This window comes from Neolamprologus brichardi, chromosome 8, assembly GCF_056152115.1.
Source record: "Neolamprologus brichardi isolate AB-2024 chromosome 8, ASM5615211v1, whole genome shotgun sequence".
Taxonomy (NCBI): domain Eukaryota; kingdom Metazoa; phylum Chordata; class Actinopteri; order Cichliformes; family Cichlidae; genus Neolamprologus; species Neolamprologus brichardi.
In genome coordinates this window covers 12672024-12690068 of record NC_142111.1, presented here as the reverse complement: position 1 = coordinate 12690068, position 18045 = coordinate 12672024, and the positions used below count along the sequence as shown (strand labels likewise).

The window sequence follows — 18045 nt, the reverse complement described above, 5'->3', positions numbered from 1 at the left end:
GCCAATTATTCAGTTAGTGTGTGCACACCTCGGGTGCATCTGCCAGTAAGTGGGGGATGGTCCGCCACAAACAGAGCTGGTGAGAGGAGGGACGCCTCAGAGCTGAGTGTATATTAGGCCCTCGTAATCAGGTTAGGTTCCCCACTTTGGAACATCTGCTTCACCGTCTTCATCCTCCCGCTGGGTCTCAAAAACATTGTCTTTTAGGTCCAGCATGATGGGACAACTTCTTCTTCACAGTGCAGTGATCCTTTGGCTGGTGCAGGCAGCACACACAGGGGGTGAGTGTGCTGAAGCGCAGATTATCTGATAACATCTCGTTTGGATGTTTAACGCTTGATTTACATTTATTTGTGTGTGTCTGTTTTTGCCATGTGTTAGTTTTAACAATTCAAAATACAGTCACCAAATTGTTTTACAGGTAAACCATGTTAGGATAAATGTAAATGAATATAGGCTGCAGGAAATAGCCAGAGTAAGTGTAGTTGCTGGAAAATTTCCAGGGGTGTAGTTTAGTGTGAGGAAAACTGGGATTGAGTTATGAGCTGGTATATGGCCAAGGATGATGTAACTGGCACAGAGGAGCCGCTCTGTGTCTGTACATCAGACATGTCTCAGTTTGTATTCCATCATTTCCTTTCCTGCACCTGACGTCCATATTTCCTGTTATCAAAGAAGGAAATTTTGTTTGAAAGTAAAAACCAGACAATCAGTATATTTATTCCTAATTTTGGTTTAATTAAATTACTTCTTCCTAAATCTAGAATTTGAGTTAGCAGTCAATGACATGGCAGTAAAGCTTTAAGACTAGTCTCCTTTCACCAACAGGAAACTGCAGCGCTTAGAACAATACTGGAAAATGCACTCGCTCTGGTGTTATAGCTGAACCGTACCTGTAACTGTTTCTGTTCCTTAACTGCCGTGTTTCTGCATGAGTAAAACATAGACTGAACACCTAAAAGAAACATCGGATCTTAATGAATGAAACATCCATGTTAAAAGTCTTTATTGACATACACTGTGTAGTTTGTTTCCATGGTCAGTGGAAACCATATTCCTTGTACTTTGCAATTGAACCTATATGTAATTTTAACCTATATTATTGTATTACCGGAATAATCTTCCAGTTGATATTTGCATGTCTGAATTTATTCAATCCTTTAAATTACGTTTGTTAACTTATTTATTTAACTTAGCATTGCCGATTAAAGTGCTCTGTTTTATCTGGTAGTGTATTTTGCACTTTGCTATTGCATCCTTATGTAATTTTAATTTTATTTCATATTATTGTATTATTGAGAAACACTTTGGTGTACCTCTGGTCTTTTAAATGTGCTATATAAATAAAGTTGTATTGTATTGTATAAACATCAACTCTTTGAGGGCTGGATTCAAAATGACAGTGAAACCATGCCATGTGTTTCAATTTAATGCAAAATCAGTTAGAGAATTTAAGATTTCCTTTAACGATGTGAGAAGGAAATGCAGGAAAGACATTTTTTCAGTTCTTTCAGAATAAATAAAAGTGTACATGTAGTTATGTTTTCTGCAAGACTCTCAAAATATCCTGGCTGCACTCCCAAAAACCTCAGGAATCAAGTTATCCAGACTCCGAGGAGTCCTGAAATAACATAAAGTCGGTTATGTTAGTTGGGCTTGCCTGCCAAATTTCTAACAATCGCGTTAAACCAAAATCTGAGCAAGATGAGCAGTAAATCTCTTTCGTCTGGTCGACCCTCTACCAAGTATCCTTGTGATGATGCGAGGGAGCTGTGTATTTAGTTTTGTCTTTACTCGCAGACTCGGTTTGTGAAATCAAAGCTGCTGTGGCAGCGGCGGTCTAAATTTAACATCCCTCTGTGAGAAAGTAAGAGAATAGTTTTACCTCTGACACAGTCGCTCCGTTCTCCGTTCTTTTGGAGAGGGGCTAAACTGCAAATCAAATAAAAGTGAACAAGGGAAGACATCTAAACATTTTTGTTGTTATTTTGGATCCTTATATGCAAATTAAAGTAGGACGCTAATTTAATATGTGAACAAAAGCAAGTAAAAGCATAAAAATACTTTTAACTAACAGCATCTAAGTGGAATTACACATTTTTATTATAAACACTAAAACATCTAATGTAACTGAATAATGTGAACTTTTCTGAAGCAAATGAAAAATGATCTGATTGAAAATTTAAATCTGCAGCAAAGATTTCTGGCACAACTTCACCTACTTCCAAGGTGCATGGGGAGGATGAGAAACTTACAACGCAGGAACTCCAGCAACACTTAGCCGAAACGCGCTGGCCAGTTAATAAAGAGGAACAACTTTATTAACTGACCAATGCGTTTGGGCTTGTGGCCTTCATCAGGGTCATAAAAATTTAAATCTGTCATGCTGTGGAAAAACAACCTGCTCTTTAAAAACATGGAAAATACAAATTTCTTAATGTTGCTTACATTACATAGACTCCAAGATGATTTTACCGATCATATAACAGGGTAAAAATGTATTGTCTAATCGCTTCACTTGTCAGAGTTATGTTTGTTTTATATAACACCATTGCCAGATATCTTCTGTGATGTTTTTGATTCCTTTCTTTAAGTTATCATCAATGCGGTGACCATGATAGTGATGAAAGATGGAAACTTTCTTGGTTTTATTTGGTTTTAATTGGAGTGTGCTTCATCTGAATTTGTAGTCTTAACTTTATCTGAAACACGTTAAGGATGCAAAATATTCAATTCAATTTTATTTATATAGCGCCAAATCACAACAAAAGTCGCCTCAAGGCGCTTTATATTGTACAGTAGATACAGAGAAAAGTCCAACAATCATATGACCCCCTATGAGCAAGCACTCTGGCGACAGTGGGAAGGAAAAACTCCCTTTTAACATGAAGAAACCTCCAGCAGAACCAGGCTCAGGCTCCCAAACCAATCATCTGCTGTGATTGGTTTGAGAGCCAGAGATTAATAATAACTAATGATGAAACGGAGAGAGGTCTATCAACACATAGTGAGTGAAGAAGAAACACTCAGCTTTGGAAATGTTGGCAGAAAATAAAGTGGGTGAGAGCTGTAGGATGACAAATAGTAATCAATTATTGTAAATGTAAATGTTATCAGGAAATGATCAGACAGGACCGGGTTTTCAGGAAACACTGTTAAATGTTCAGTTTCTATGCCATATGTTAAAACAAGATCTAAAGTGTGATTAAAGTGGTGGGTGGGTTCTTTTACGTTTTGAGAGAAGCCAATTTAGTCTGATAACACAGCGGTCCCCAACCCCCGGGCCTCGGACCGGTACCAGATAAAATAATTATTTTATCTGAGCTGAGAACTAAATCAGATAAAAAGTCTGAGAAATCAGACAGAAACTCTGTGTAAGGCCCAGGTGGACGATAGATGATAACAAGTAAGACTGGTTTCTAAATTTTTACAGCTGGGGTGGACAATGTTAAGCATCAGGCTTTCAAATGAATTAAAAGTCTGTCTTGGTCTTTCGTTAATTAATAGACTGGTGTGAAAAATTGCTGCCACACCGCCCCCTCGGCCTGTGCTTCGAGATTTCTGACAGTTAGAATGACTCGGGGGTGTTGATTCATTTAAACTAACATAATCATCTGGCTGCAACCAGGTTTCTGTAAGGCAGAGTAAATCGATTTGTTGATCAATTATTAAGTCATGTCAGAGACGTGGAGGGAGGGACCTAATATTTAATAATCCACATTTCACTGTTTTACTCTTTGGTTCAGATGTGGATACTGTATTGTTCTTTCTTGTGATTTTTCTATGTTTAAGTTGTTTGCTGCTGGTTTTTAGTTTGTTTTTTGTCTTTTTGGGAGCTGACACAGTCTCTATGGAGATGGGTTTTTTGGGGGGTAGCAGGAGGAGAGAAGCTGCAGAGAGGCGTGTAAGACTGCAACTCTGCTTCCTGGTCCCAACTCTGGATAGTCATATTTTGGGGGGTTTAATAAATTTGTCCATATTTCTAGAAATGAGAGCTGCTCCATCCAAAGTGGGATGGATGCCGTCTCTCCTAACAAGACCAGGTTTCCTCCAGAAGGTTTGCCAATTTTCTATGAAGCCCACATCGTTTCTTGGACACCACTCAGACAGCCAGCAATTTAAGGAGAACATGTGGCTAAACATGTCACTCCTGGTCTGATTGGGGAGGGGACCAGAGAAAACTACAGAGTCTGACATTGCAAAATAAATGGCTGAGACCAATGCTTTGTATTAGTGGGTTAAAAATTGGTGTGTTCAGAGGATATTTTTGCTAATCCAAATGTTTTTCTTACTATTATTAATTTTAAACTTGTAGTCTTACACTCAGCGTCTTGTGTTTAAGGTTACGGTGCTGTGGCTGGAGTACACAATGGACAACTTCCACAGCCTAACGGTGAGTCCATCACATCCTGTCCATTTTGTGTCACCTTTGTTGCATTATGTCCATGTAAGTCACAAGCTTTTGTTCACCGGCTCACACTTTTTATTTCTAGGAAGGACACCGCAGAATGGTGGAGGTGTAGGAGCAGTGCTGATGCCATCAAAAGGTAAATTATCTTCACAGATTCAAAAACCATGAAGTGAACTGTTTGCCTGGTTTTGAGATTTATGTCCTCTTTACTCTTTTTGTAAGGTGTGGGCCGGGCAATGGGGGCACGAACTGGATATGCTGGCTATCCTACAAAAGGAGTCGGTCAGTGATAACACAGTTTCATTGCTGTTACTGAGGTTACAGATGCAAACAGTAAATATGTGTCCATACACCTACTGTGTACATTTACCAAATCTTTCTGCTGATGGTTACTCATATTCCTACAACAGATTTTTCTCTGATGCCGGTACTGAAGCACATTCAGTGGTTATGTTACATCTCAGAATCAGTCATTTGTTCTAACATTGGATCTCTGTTGGCACTGTGTTTCTAATTCAGGAGGATATCCTGCAGTTTTATCCCACCAAAATGGAGATAACTCCAATGGTAGACATTTCCCCACTTTTAAAATCCACTTAATGATCAATGGCACGATAAAAATCACTGTGTGAATTTGTTTGTTGCAGGATATCCTGTTAAAGCCAGTCCCACCAATGGACAACAAACTAAAGGTGCTATAACACATGTTTTATAACTAAGGCCTCACACATCTACACTAAATCACATTCGATTTTAACTTTGTTCTTTTTGCAGGCTATGGCGCTCAGGATGGCAGATATGGATGGCAAGGACCTAAAGGCAATGGTAACGAACATGTAAACCAATACAACAGCACTGCTCTACTTTAATAAAACTAGCATAGTTTCCATTTATGCTATTGTCTTGATTATTAAAGCCTTCTTGTGGTGGTTATGTGGCAGAATAACGAGCAAGATGATGATACTGGGGCTAAAAACGTTTCTGAATCTGTTGTGTTGCTTATTTGTAGGTAATGCAGCTGCTGCACATGGAACAAAAGGCAATGGTAAGACAGTTATATGAAAAAGGACTCTCACTTCACAGTCCTCAAAACTCAGAACACCCCATGATTCAGTAGTTTGTAGAACTGCCTCTAGCAGCTGTAAACTCTATGAAGTCTTCCACATCTTTGTGGAGGAATTTTGGTCCTTCTTATGTCACTTTTGTTCTTTGAGATTTGAGGGTATTTGTGTTTATTCAAAGCTCTCTTAAGATCTTATGAGAGCATTTCATTCGGGTTGGGGTAGGGACCATGCTGTTGCAGATTGGTTGGTGTCCTGGGGATCAAAATCTAAATCACGTCATGAACTTCAAAATTGAACATGCTAACTGAGAGATGCAGAGTCTGAGAAGCAGCTCTTGGGTTTTCTGCAGATTCTCTGAGCATTGCATGATCTCATCTTGGGGTGAATTTGGTGGAACAGGAAGATGTTGAGTTGTGTCTACACACACACGAATGCTCCAGAGCAACAAACTGTCAAAATGTTTTAGAGTGCTGCTCACATTTGCTGCAGAACCTGCAGAAAGGGTGTATTTAGTTTTTCAGGACTGTACAGAATCATGTGAATTTTTCATTTTTAACATAACTATATTTTCTTTATGTTTTTATCGATTTGGTGTTAGTGAAGAACCTGGTTGCGAATTATAAAACATAACAATGTTTTAAAACTGGGAGGGGTCATGATTAAGGTGTTAATTAAATTAAGAACCTCACATCTGTTGCAGGTTATGGTGCTGGTTCTACTGGAAATGTGCCTAACACCAAAGGTATTGTTTGCAAAACATGAAGTTCAATGCATGAAGATTAAAAAAAGGAAATTAAATAGTTTTACAATTTTGTATATTATCATCACTCTTTAGGTCAAGGAGCTGTAGCTGGTCCATTGACTGGCTATGGGACACGACCAAATGGTAAGAAAGTAAATGGGTCATTTGGGAGCAGGCAGCTGGACTCTTTGACTTTTAAAAGCACACATATATGTTAAATACTCAAAATATTTAACAGGCCAAGGAGGAGCTGGAAGTAAACCTATGAAAGGATATGGCCGACCACCTTATGGGGCAGGTAATGCAACTCCAGTTGCTTTGTTGTCCACAAGGGTGAAAATGGTGATGTAACATTGGTATATCTACATGAATAAAGGACCGGGTAAGGGAGCCTTCAAAGGTCTGGTGATGCCTCAGTTTGCTGGAAGTTATAAAGGTTATGGAGCTCAGCCCATGGCAGGTGAGTCATATAGATGTCACACGCTCAGTCCTACAGGTGTGTTTGGCTAATGTACTGGTTATCTGTGTTTTTAGGTTACAATGTTGGTTATGGCAGTGCTGGTTTGGGTCTGGGGCATCGGTATGGAAATGGGTGGATGAAGGGACCGAACCCAGGTAGGACAATAACAACATGCTTCTCTGCTTTTCAACTTTACGTCTTCATCTATACACTCAACATAAATGAACTCATGTTGCAATGTTGAAACTGTAGGCTATGGTGCAGCAGCTGGTGCTTCCAATGGACAAGGAGCAAAACCCAACGGTAAAGATCACAGAGTGAATATTGGTGTACAAATCAAAAGCTATAAAATAAAATTCATTATTCATTATTCATCATTGTTATTCATCATTGTAAAGGTTATGCTGGGGCCAGAGCACCTTTCAGCAATGGAGCCATGTCAAATGGTAGGTTAACATGCACAAATAAATATTATTGCCACATGGAAGTTAAATTTTGAATTTCTGCTTGTGAAACTATTAAGGTTATGGATCCCAGAATGGTGGAGCTCCCAAGTCTGCAAAGCCAGGTAACTGTGCATCCACAATAAAATGTTATATTTCAACCTAAGTCAGTGTCAAGATAAGTATCAAGCGTTATTCTTAAAGGTAACTTATGCTAAACAACAACAGGATTTTCAAACAGGGTAGAAAACCTTTCCATGCCATTAGAATCAAGCTATCAATTGCCAATGATGTTATTCTCCCTCAAATATTATGGGTTTTTTTACACTCATGTGTGCATAGGCTGGCATTGTGTAGTGGTTTACACATTCGTCTAACAAAAAGAAGGCCCCTGGTTTGCAGGGAGTACTAATCTCTTTTTCTGCCAAATCAAAAATGTGAAATTACCCACCCCATATTTCCCAACTTCTTTATAGAGAGGGGGATTGGTTTCTGACTATTTTGATCCAGGTGCAAAAAAAAATCTTTAGCTTTAACTTGAATGAAAGGATCTATGAGGGAAACATGGATAGTGTTTCAGAACAACTGTCATTTTTCTCCTGTGTATTTCTTTAGGCTTCGGAAATGTTCCATACGGGTATGGTGCCAAACCCAACGGTGAGACCATTCCTTCTTTTTCAGATTTCAATTTACGATTCAAAACGTTGATGCGCATCATAAATATCGATTTGAACATTACTAATATTCCTTTTATGAACATTTGACAGGATATGGAGGCTACAGAGGAGGTGCAGTAAGACCACAACCAGGTAATACTTGTGTTGTAAGCACATCACAAAATAAATGTGGTTAACTCTGTAAGGCTAAGTATATCATACCTTACACATGGGTTTTTGTTGCTTCTAAAAAATTTGTGATTATTTTACCCTGAAAAACCTGAATAAATTACACAAAAATGTCCGATTTACTTAAAATCATAAAGATTAAAATTCATACAGTTTCTTTTCTTTACTTTCAACTTGTCAGAATGTTCAGTAAACATCCCAGTTTCAAAAATGTTTAATTGCCTGGCAGTCATTTCCTGTTTCAGGCTTTACAAGGTTAAATTAAGTTTTGAAGTTTCTTTAAGGAGTTTTTTGATCTCAAGGTTATGGGAAAGGACCTGCTGCCAATGGATATGGACCCAAACCCAGTGGTAACCAATTACTATTTTCTGTTTTGGTGCTCTATAGTAAATGTTTCTGGTTTAATGCCATTGGTGTATTTATATAAATTCATGTTTGACTAAGGTTATGGAGCTGCGGCAGGGCCTGGAGCTAATGCACTCAAAGGATACACAGCCAAACCCAATGGTGACAATCTACTCTTTATTGTTTATCATTTGCTAATTTCTATTCACGTCAAAATTGTCATTTTAAAACATAAAAATCAGCCTCGAGAAATTATTATTCAATTCTCTCACTAGGTCACGGAGTTAGCAATGGTGCACTGGGTGGATACGGAGGAAACCCATACGGTAAGTTTGAGTTATGAGATGGCAAATTCATACTTGAAACTCCAGCAGCTAGGCCCAAGCTTCAATGCTGTTCTGATTCTGATGCTGTCTGCAGGATACGGAGGGTCAAAACCTCAGAAAACTACTAAAGGACTTGGAGCACCAAGTGAAGGCGTAAAAACACTCGACAGTGGTACGACTTCTGCAGAACACATACAGCATTTGGGAACCAAACAACTGAGTTGTGGACAATCAGTTGTTTTTTTCTTTTGGCATCTGTTGATGGCCCCTCATGTGTTTCTAATGTCTGCACTGTTTAAACAGGATATGGTGGTCCTGCTGGTGTAACTAAAGGGCAGTTGCCTAAAGCAGCCAATGCAGGTAAATGCTCCTGTGCATGTGTTTGGTGCAAGGTTGAGATCCCATATCATTAGATAGCACTACAAAAATGCTTCTGTAAACTTAAGCAGACAAATGCTGGGTGTGTACATTTGAACATTTGTACATTTTAATTTATGGTCTTGGAGGTTTCTTCCTGTTAAAAGGGAGTTTTTCCTTCCCACTGTCGCCAAGTGTTTGATCACTGGGGCTCATCTGACTGTTAGGGTTTTAAATATGTTTGTTTTTTTTACAGGTTATAACATGCTGCCGAATACAAAAGGCCAAGATGGAAAGGGTGCAGGTGAATTCAGTGGAAAGAGCCTCAAAGGTGGAGCTCTTTCTCCTGAGCAGCCAAGTGTAGCACCGCTGGAGGGCCTTTCCCTCCGACAAGCAATAACTCGTGGTGCAGTGCCTTTTTCCCCGACAGGTGGTGTCCATGCTGAGGTGTCAAAAGAGAAATACCAAAAGCTTGTTTCCCCTTTGCCCCAAGAAAAAAGCTACAAGCAGACACCGCTGGTCCTTCAGGTTACACCAGAACCAGCCCCAGCACTTCCTGCCAAACACCCAAAGTCTTCAACCACAGGTCCACAGATCAAGGGAGAGAAGGTCCCCATAGCCAGACCTGCACAGGGGGTTTCCCAGAGTAAACCAGCACCAGGCCCAGCAGCTGTCTATCCAGAAGGCAAGTACCATTACCAGGGTTAATACTAGCACCAATATGTCATATTACATATCGCTGTGGTGACCCTAATGAGAGAGAGAAAAGAAGATGTATAAATGTAGTACTTTAACTTCAGGGGAAATCTTATCAAAGTTATCGCTGTTATTACTGGAACTGCAAGTAACCTTTTTCATGGAACTGGAAGTTTCATTATGGTTAACAAAACTGAGTAACAAAAAGTTCTTATAATTTAGTTTGGTTTGCATTAGTTTACACACACTGTGGATGCACAAAAACATCGATTTTCGACATTTTCTACACTACAAACAATAAGCTCATTGTCGCAGGTTTAGTCAATTAATCTGCATAAATGCTGATGACATTTATGACCTCTAGGTTATATGACTGGCAGTGCTGTGCCTGAGCAAAAAGCTGCAGAGGCAGAGGTTATTTTGGGGGTAGACAGCACCGGTGAGGGGAACGCTGCCCCTGAAAGCACCAAAGCTGTTCCCGAAACAGAGGCAGCTCAAATTACAGAAACCACCGCCGCCGCTCGGGAAACAGCGACTGTTGTTGTGCCTGAAGTCGCACCAGAAGAAGCCAACATCAAACATGAGGCTGAGGCAGAGATTGATAACCCCGGGGTCAAAGGTCACCCTGCAGGGGAAACTGGGGCAACGGGTAAACTAAGTCTCAAACTAAGTGGGTGTGATTACTAGATGTGGAATGCATGCGTAGATGTTTAATGAATGCTGTGTTTTTTTCCTAACTCTCAGTATTCTGATGATATCATAGCTGTTATCTCACAGGGTTGACCGAACTGTTCACTCTGTACCATGTTAGTAGTTGAATTCAAACTAGGCTCAATGAACATTTACAGACCATCCAGACCCCTCAAGGTGACAAACACACAAATGTCGTTTGTTTGAGAGTGAATCGTTGCTGCTGGTCCTGGTTCTGTTTCAAAAAAGATTGTTGTTGTGTTGCATGTTTTCTTCAGTGCTGACTTCAAAAAATTACCAACCTTTTTGTTTGGACTTTTTCTCTTTTTAATGCCAAACCCCACACCTAAAAATTGATATCTAATGGTTTTAAAGTAATGTTTTGGGGAATTTGTTTATTTGCTTTATTGATATTATCACTGCTCCCAAAGGTAAATTGAAAGACAGGCGGTGCGCCTAACTCAACTTTTAATAAAAACCTGTTTTGCTACAACTGGAAGCTTTCTGCTGAGGTGTGACATGCTGGTGAGGATTAGTGGGTTTTAGTTCCTTTGATTAGCTGTTAGGCTATATTTCTGGACTTTATGCTAAGCTAAGCTAACTAGCTGTACAGCTACAGGAGCAAATATGCATATTTCCCAAATTCTCAACTGCTTTTATTGTTTGAAAGTACATGACTGAAAAATTCACCAATATAAAATATGTCATTTAGATTAAAGGGTGTTTTGTGACATTTTAACTTTTGTTACGAATTTAATTACAGAGTATTCAGTGCATGAGTTGAACTGCAAGTTTAACCCACTAATCTGATTTTTTTTTCACTGCTAACTGTTGATGCCACAACACCTGTAGATGGATCAATGCCAATCACACCCTGACCTTTCGGTTTCCTTTTTTCAGAGAGTGGAAGAGCTTCAGTCTCCAAGGGTCAAGGAGCTAAACCAACCAAACATGGTAAACATTTCTCTCTTTTCTTTGAGTAACAAAAAGAAAGCTTCCAACTCTGTCAGAACTGCCTTAATTCTTCATGTTAGAGGTTCAATGAGGCACTGAAAGACATCAGTGTTTAATCTGTAATCATAATAATAATATAATCAGTTACTGATCAATAATAATAATCACCAACGTGATTACATTTAGCAGTCATTTAAGCTGCTGGTGTTACTACTGATCCTCTTTTACGAACACAAAGTCTGCCTGTTTGGTAGATTCCTCAAGTCTAAAGTTCATATATGTGTGGTGGTTGTTGTGCTTATGATACTACATGCTGTCTGTTACAGACTGTGGACCATCAGGAGTACCAAATGGGCAATGGATGAATATCCCTAGACCTGGTAAACTGAGTCTCTTACTATAGTACCAGCGTGTCTTAATATGATTATCATGCACTATATTTAAAGCTCTAAAGATCTCTGTTTGCTAAAATGTTTGCTAGAATTTCCACTGTTTCTCCATGTGAAACGTATGGCAAAAGGAAATTAAATTGTTACAGCAACCTCTTCACTCATAAATAAAAAAGTCAAAATATTAAAGGGAGTGAAAACGAGTCTTAACTTTGGTTTCTGATGTCATTTCAGATTATAACACAGGTGCTGGAGCATCTATGGGCACAAACACCAAAGGTATGTCTAATAATATATAATAATAAGACCATTTTGCACAGGTATAGCATTATTTTTGCTTGTTCATATTGTTTGTCAGTGATTCTTGAAGTTGCTTTGAGGTTATGAAGCAGGAGCAGATGCTCAAAAAGGAAATGGTGTCAAACGCAGAGAGAAATACACTGTCCTCATGTTTAAGTGTCTGTGTAATATTTACAAAGGAGCTGTGTGCTTATTGGTTTAAAACATAACATTAGATCAGGCAGGCCACAAAGTCAAGGTGAGTCCCAGGTATGAGATGAAGGCTCAGGTGATCTTGTATGTTACACTATTAAATGAGCTTTTGCCAGCTGACGGTTGCTCTGCATCTGCAAATCGTGCTATCTAGTGTATTTATTGATTTATCTACCTATTTATTTCATTTGCCTACTTATTTACTTACATCCAGGACTGTTATTCAAAATAGCAATCTTCTTTGACTCAACAGTTAATCATTTAAAGCCAAACTTATCATATTTGACATATAGTCAAATCTTTGATTCTTTGAGAGTTTTACATCATAAGTGTGATTTTTCTCCCTAAAACATGATAATGTATATATGCAAATTATTATTTAACCTCTTAAGCCCTAACGCCCCCAGATACGGGGGGAAAAGGCAGGAGATCGGTTAGGCGTTGGGGCTTAAGTGGTGAATCTCTTTCTTTTTTTTTAAACTGTCAACATTTTTTGACAATTATTGCATGTGTCAGGCTTTAACAGGTTAAATGTGTTAACAGTGATCTTAGTTTTTAGTTTCACAAAACAATGTCAGGAATCGTAGCTTTATTTTCAAGGCGTTTATTTTGTAATTCCTCATTTACATGAATGTGTTTTCTTCCTTGGTGTACACACACACACACAAACACACACACAGAATTTGATTTTTTTTTTTTCCAAAAGGTTTTATTGCAGGAAGCCAAATGTTCCCTGGACTTGGCAATGGATACGGAGCAGGTAATATTCGCTAGCAGTAAATGTCTTGATCACAAATAGAAACATTTTGATGTAATTTTTAAAGTACAATCTGATTTGTGTAGGATTTGGTTTATTTGTTTTGGGGTTTTTTTTGTTCTCAGCTGAAGTGAGGATATTTTTCCTGTATTCACTCAGGTTTTGGACGAGGAGGCTACCTTGGAGGGGAATATAGGAACGGACATACTTTTGGAGGTGAACTTTTAAATGGAAACACTTTAGATTTAGTGCATTGTATCAGTGTGTAAGATGATGAGTAGTTAGGTGTAAGGAAGTTTGCATCTTTAAAAATCTGCCATTGTAATTTTACTGAAATGTTGCTGTTTCTCTCTGGAACTGTTGCACCATATTTTGACTGCCATTGTTGGATATTAACAGCTAACATAGTTTATGTTTTGCTGCAGGTTATGCAAATGGCTACGGTGCAGGTGTACAGCCTGACTATGCAAGTAAGAGCATTTTATGACATTTCGTTGAGAAATGTTGTTTTGCAGCAGTTAATTTTTGTGTAAATGGCAACATTTCTCTGTGTTTCCAGGCATTGGACAAGTTGTGCCTGTTCCTGATGGCAAATCAGGTATGGTAATGAGTAATAGATAAGGGTGGGTAGTTAGTTATAGCTAAATATAAGATAATCGTGAAGTATATTAGGTAAATATGACACAAAAGGTAAATATATTCCAGTGATGATGATTGGACAGGTAGCACAGGACAGATTCCATACAATGGAGCTCCAGTGGTTGCTGCTGGAGTAGATGGTAAGACCATGTCACCATGGGAAAAACTAATCTAAGCACGTGTGAGCAGAATATCAGACAGAGAAGAAGTCTCCTTTCTCCCGTGGAGTAAAACTTTGATTGAAATTGAAATATTTTTCATGCATTTGTGCAGGGATGAGTGAGTTTGAGCCTCAGTCAGCAGGTCTTGGTCCAAATGGAAAATTAGGCAATACATATGGTGCCTAGCAAAACTTAACATGTTCACATGTATTTTATTTTAACAAAATACAACTAATCTTTGTTTAAAATCCACAAAAAAATAAATTTTAGAGACCTATAAACAGCAGAGTTTTTCCTGTTGTTATAGGAATGAGTGAATTTGCCCTTGGTGGACAGAAACGGGGTGCTGGGAAAGGGGAAAAAAAGAAAGCACACATCTTTGAGTTTATATCTAATAACACTGTGCCTTTCTGCAATGCACAACCTTCAACAGTATTTGTCTCTCATTACTTATGTCCCATCTGATCACGTGTTCTGCTTGCTCTGATTCAGGTATTGGCATCGGTGGGCTGCAGTTTTCTGGGCAGCCTGTTGGTACGGGAATTAATCGTGCAGGAAAATATGGTACGTCTGTCACCGTGGTGTGGCTTGGCTGAAATTGTGCTCAACAAAGAGGAAGTATAACCACACTTGTCCCATTTTTTCCAGGTTATGGATTTAGCCCCTATGGTGCTGCAGGTGACGGAAAGCCGTTTGGAAAATATGGTGAGAACATATATGTTTTAAGCAGTCTTTAAAACATACACTCACCAGATTTTAGGATTTGATTTACATAAGTATTTGGACCTTCTGCTAAAACACTTGAAATTTAGCTCAGGCTCCAGTTTCTCTTCATCATTCCTGCGATTCAGAACATCCTCTGAATTATATAAATTCAACACACTTACGGGTACTGTTAATGCCAACTTAGACATGGATCCTATACCTGGAGACTGGCTAATCATTCTTCTAATCCAACAGGAAACACTCTCTAGTCTATCCAGAAATGAACCAGGAACCCAAGGGGAGAGGAAAATAAATTCAAAACTTACACTTAGCTGTGAAAAGGCTTCCCGTAAAAAGGTTGTGGTCGTTTTAAACAGTTATTTTTCCATCTATGCCAGGATATGGAGGGTTCCCCAATGGTGGACAACTACTTGGCCTTGGCAACGCTGGAAATACAGCTGGTAAATATGGAGAGTAATGACAGTCACTAAGTTCTCTTCAGTTTGAATTACCTGGTAAACATCTAAACCTCAGTCACGATCCTCTAACCATTTTTGTTTTTCTGTTTCTTGTGTTCCTCTGAAGGTTATGGAAGGCTGCCTTATGAAGCTCAACCAGCTGGACTGGGCCCGGAAACAAAATCTACTGGTAAATATGATTAAAATAAATAATATTATTTTTAAAAAAGCCTTTTAAAAATGCTGATTGGCTTGTCGTTAAGGTGAATTTAGTTGCCACAAACAGATAATGTGTTCATTTGCATATGATACTAATGATTCATTTTCCTCTACTTTTGAAATGACCTCGTATCACCTCATCGCTTTTCTTACCGCAGTCATCTCCTATACACGCGGCACGCCAACATCATAGAGCTCGTGCAGCTTACAAACACTGGGTGATGCCCCTCAGCAAGCTTGCAGAAGTCAGCGAATCAGAAGAAAGTTTTTGTTGTTTTAGGGAATGGGGTCTTAAAGAGAGAGCAGCTAAATGGCTTCTCTCAAACGCAAGTGCAAACCTATGAAAACTTCCTGTAAAACACAAGCGGAAAAATACAGGAATGAAAAGGATTATAATATTTAATACAGTATTTTTAACGTAGGTGTTCCCCCTGTTTGAAATCTTTATGCTAAGCTGGGCTGAAGTTTGACTGTAGCTTCGACATGAAAGCAGCAGTGGTTTTCTAAATGTAGCTCTCAATGATGAGTCCACAAAAATGCAGACTACAATAAAGAATAAATAAACCAGAGCTGTGAAAACCACAGGGTGACAGGCTGTACACAGAGAAACCACCGTACACAGCATCCATGCATTTGTTCTTTTATTGTATTTCACTTTTTATGATTTTTCTTTTCAGGTCTGGCTGTGTCACAATATCAACCTGACCCACTCGGGCTTGGACATAATGTGAAAGGAAAATATGGTGAGACTGAGCAAACATGGTGCCACCACGTACCTGTCAGCTTTTATCTGGTTTAATTATCACCTTCATGTTTTCATCTTTCTTTAAGGTGGCGCTGAGGGTCCCTATCTACCACAGGCTGTTGGTTTTGATGAAGCTAAATCTTCTGGGAAATATGGTACATAATATCTGTTTTATGTGTTTTTTTTCTTTTTCTTTCTGTTTTAACTGTTTAAAATAAGATCAACTTGATGATTTGGTGATAATTTCTTAACAGATAATCAGGGAGCTTACCAGTCACAGCCTCTTGAAACTGCAGGTGAAGGTAAAACTGGTCATAACTTGTCATTAATTACCCGACCAGTCAGGCTTAAAGTGTACAAATAATTTTCATATTTATCTTCATTTTGCAGCAGGTTTAACTTATGAGACCCAGCCCCTTGAGTCCAATTCAGCTAGGAAATCCTACGGTGCGTCAGAAAAAGAATTTGATCTCTGAGAGATTCACAGAACATATGGACCCCAAAATCACCTGCTTCATTCATCTACTCTTTGTTTTCTTTTTTACTCACAGTGAAAGGAGAGCTGCCCACTCCAGGGCCTGCAGCTGAAGGCGTGGGGAGATTCATTGATGGATATGGTGGGTATAAAAGCTTATTCTGCATTGGTATTTGTTGTGGCTTCACTGTGCTTACGTCACTGTTCATCTGACAATTTCAGAAAACCTGGGCTACATAAATGGCCGAGTGCAACCACAAGGTAATAAAAATAAATAATAATACTGATATTTAGGTTTACATTTATATATTTTTTTCATGCATCTTTTCTGCCCCTCCCCCCCTTTTATGGCACTGTCTCATAATTGCTGTGTTTCCTGCAGCCCCCACCCCCAGCCCCAACCTGGCCTATCTGTCTGTCCACTCCCGTCTCCCTGCAGAGTCTTCATTCACAGCTGACGCGATGCCCGGTGATGTTCGGCACTTCCCCGACCTAGAAGGGACAGCCGGCCTCACCCTCGACTCAGCACCCGCTACAGAATCAGAGGGTACGACTCAGGTGTCCGAGCAACCCGATGACCTGCCGCGTCAGATACACATCCAGCAGCATCTCAAACTGCATTTTCAGCCACAAGGTAAGGCCTGAAGGCTTTAGACACTTCTGAACAGACCATCCAGTCTATATTTCTGCTCTTGTCTTCCTCCCAAGTGTTGACATTTTGTCACACTGTCATCAATAAAAAAGGGAGTGTGGAAGCTAATTGTAAAAGTACATTTCGTCATAGTTGTAGTCCTTCTGCATTAGATTTATTTAGTTCAGTCTGTGTACCAGCTGCATGGCTGTTGGATTACTACATATTAAATAATAAAATTGAATATTTCTGTCTGTTTAGGAGCAAAGGACAACAAATATGATCTGAATGGCTTCTTTGGGGATACTGGGCATCAAGGTGAGAACAGACCTGTTTTTTCCTATGTGCTGTATTTATCTTAACCAGCCTGCTCACCTTTCTCCTGTATTCTTGCCCCCTCCCACAGGTTAGCTCTACTGAGAACAACAAATTGAATCTCTCTTAATTGTTGTTGTTGTATGTCTATATAATATAATAGTGATAATTTGGTGTCTTGTTTAGTTTTGTCCTTCACATTTTTGTCCCATGTTTACCGTTATCCTTACAACTGAAATGTAATTTTGTTTAGCATTTTTAATAACCCCTCAAATTAGTTGAAATATTTCTAAAATCAATAACTCCATCTAATTTATTTTACATGACAAATTCTTTTTTACTACTTGTGGCAATCATGTGTTTGTTATTGTACAGTATTTGAGTAATTAAACCTACCAAAAGAACCTTAAAGTGGAAGTTGTTTCTTTACTGACCTGTGCATGTTTTACACACATTGCTGGCTCTGTAATTTGCAAACCTGTTTTCAAATAATAAGTGGACACAATAAGGAATTGTCAGTGCTGGTTAAGTAAGAGTCACGAAGAAAACAACCGCCCAGTAAGGATTTGTAATCCTTGAGCCTGGTGCAGTTGTAGGCAAACGTGAGTGACAGAAGCATACATGTATTACTGTACATAAGGGAAGTACTTCTGTTTTGTTAAAGTGCGTTACGTAAACCATGAAGCTGGTTAGGTGTGAGTCAGTTACAAGGGAGGAGCAGCTGCA

The 18045-nt window shown here is 39.0% G+C and overlaps 1 protein-coding gene across 8 annotated transcripts; it reads left to right on the top strand.

Moving 5' to 3' along the window:
* cmn (calymmin) lies at window positions 1–17710 on the top strand. Of its 8 annotated transcripts, XM_087844626.1 has the most exons (45): window positions 1–131; window positions 208–281; window positions 4343–4393; window positions 4494–4547; window positions 4634–4693; window positions 4931–4978; window positions 5059–5103; window positions 5186–5236; window positions 5421–5456; window positions 6176–6217; window positions 6311–6361; window positions 6456–6515; window positions 6594–6677; window positions 6752–6832; window positions 6930–6980; window positions 7076–7123; window positions 7201–7245; window positions 7736–7777; window positions 7888–7929; window positions 8268–8315; window positions 8410–8472; window positions 8586–8636; window positions 8731–8808; window positions 8940–8996; window positions 9250–9678; window positions 11280–11333; window positions 11660–11713; window positions 11957–12001; window positions 12921–12974; window positions 13131–13187; window positions 13397–13441; window positions 13531–13569; window positions 14264–14335; window positions 14420–14476; window positions 14875–14937; window positions 15062–15124; window positions 15831–15896; window positions 15985–16053; window positions 16153–16200; window positions 16289–16345; window positions 16450–16515; window positions 16596–16634; window positions 16756–17007; window positions 17266–17322; window positions 17411–17710. In XM_087844626.1, the coding sequence occupies exons 2-45, from the start codon at window positions 215–217 to the stop codon at window positions 17413–17415; spliced, it is 2946 nt and encodes a 981-aa protein (XP_087700752.1). In that variant the 5' UTR covers window positions 1–131; window positions 208–214; the 3' UTR covers window positions 17416–17710. The 8 variants fall into 8 exon arrangements, with proteins under 8 accessions (XP_087700752.1, XP_087700753.1, XP_087700751.1 ...); XM_087844627.1 differs by lacking the exon at window positions 1–131 and having other exon boundaries at window positions 155–281; window positions 16292–16345; XM_087844625.1 differs by lacking the exon at window positions 1–131 and having other exon boundaries at window positions 155–281.
* Window positions 17711–18045: the final 335 nt, after the last annotated feature.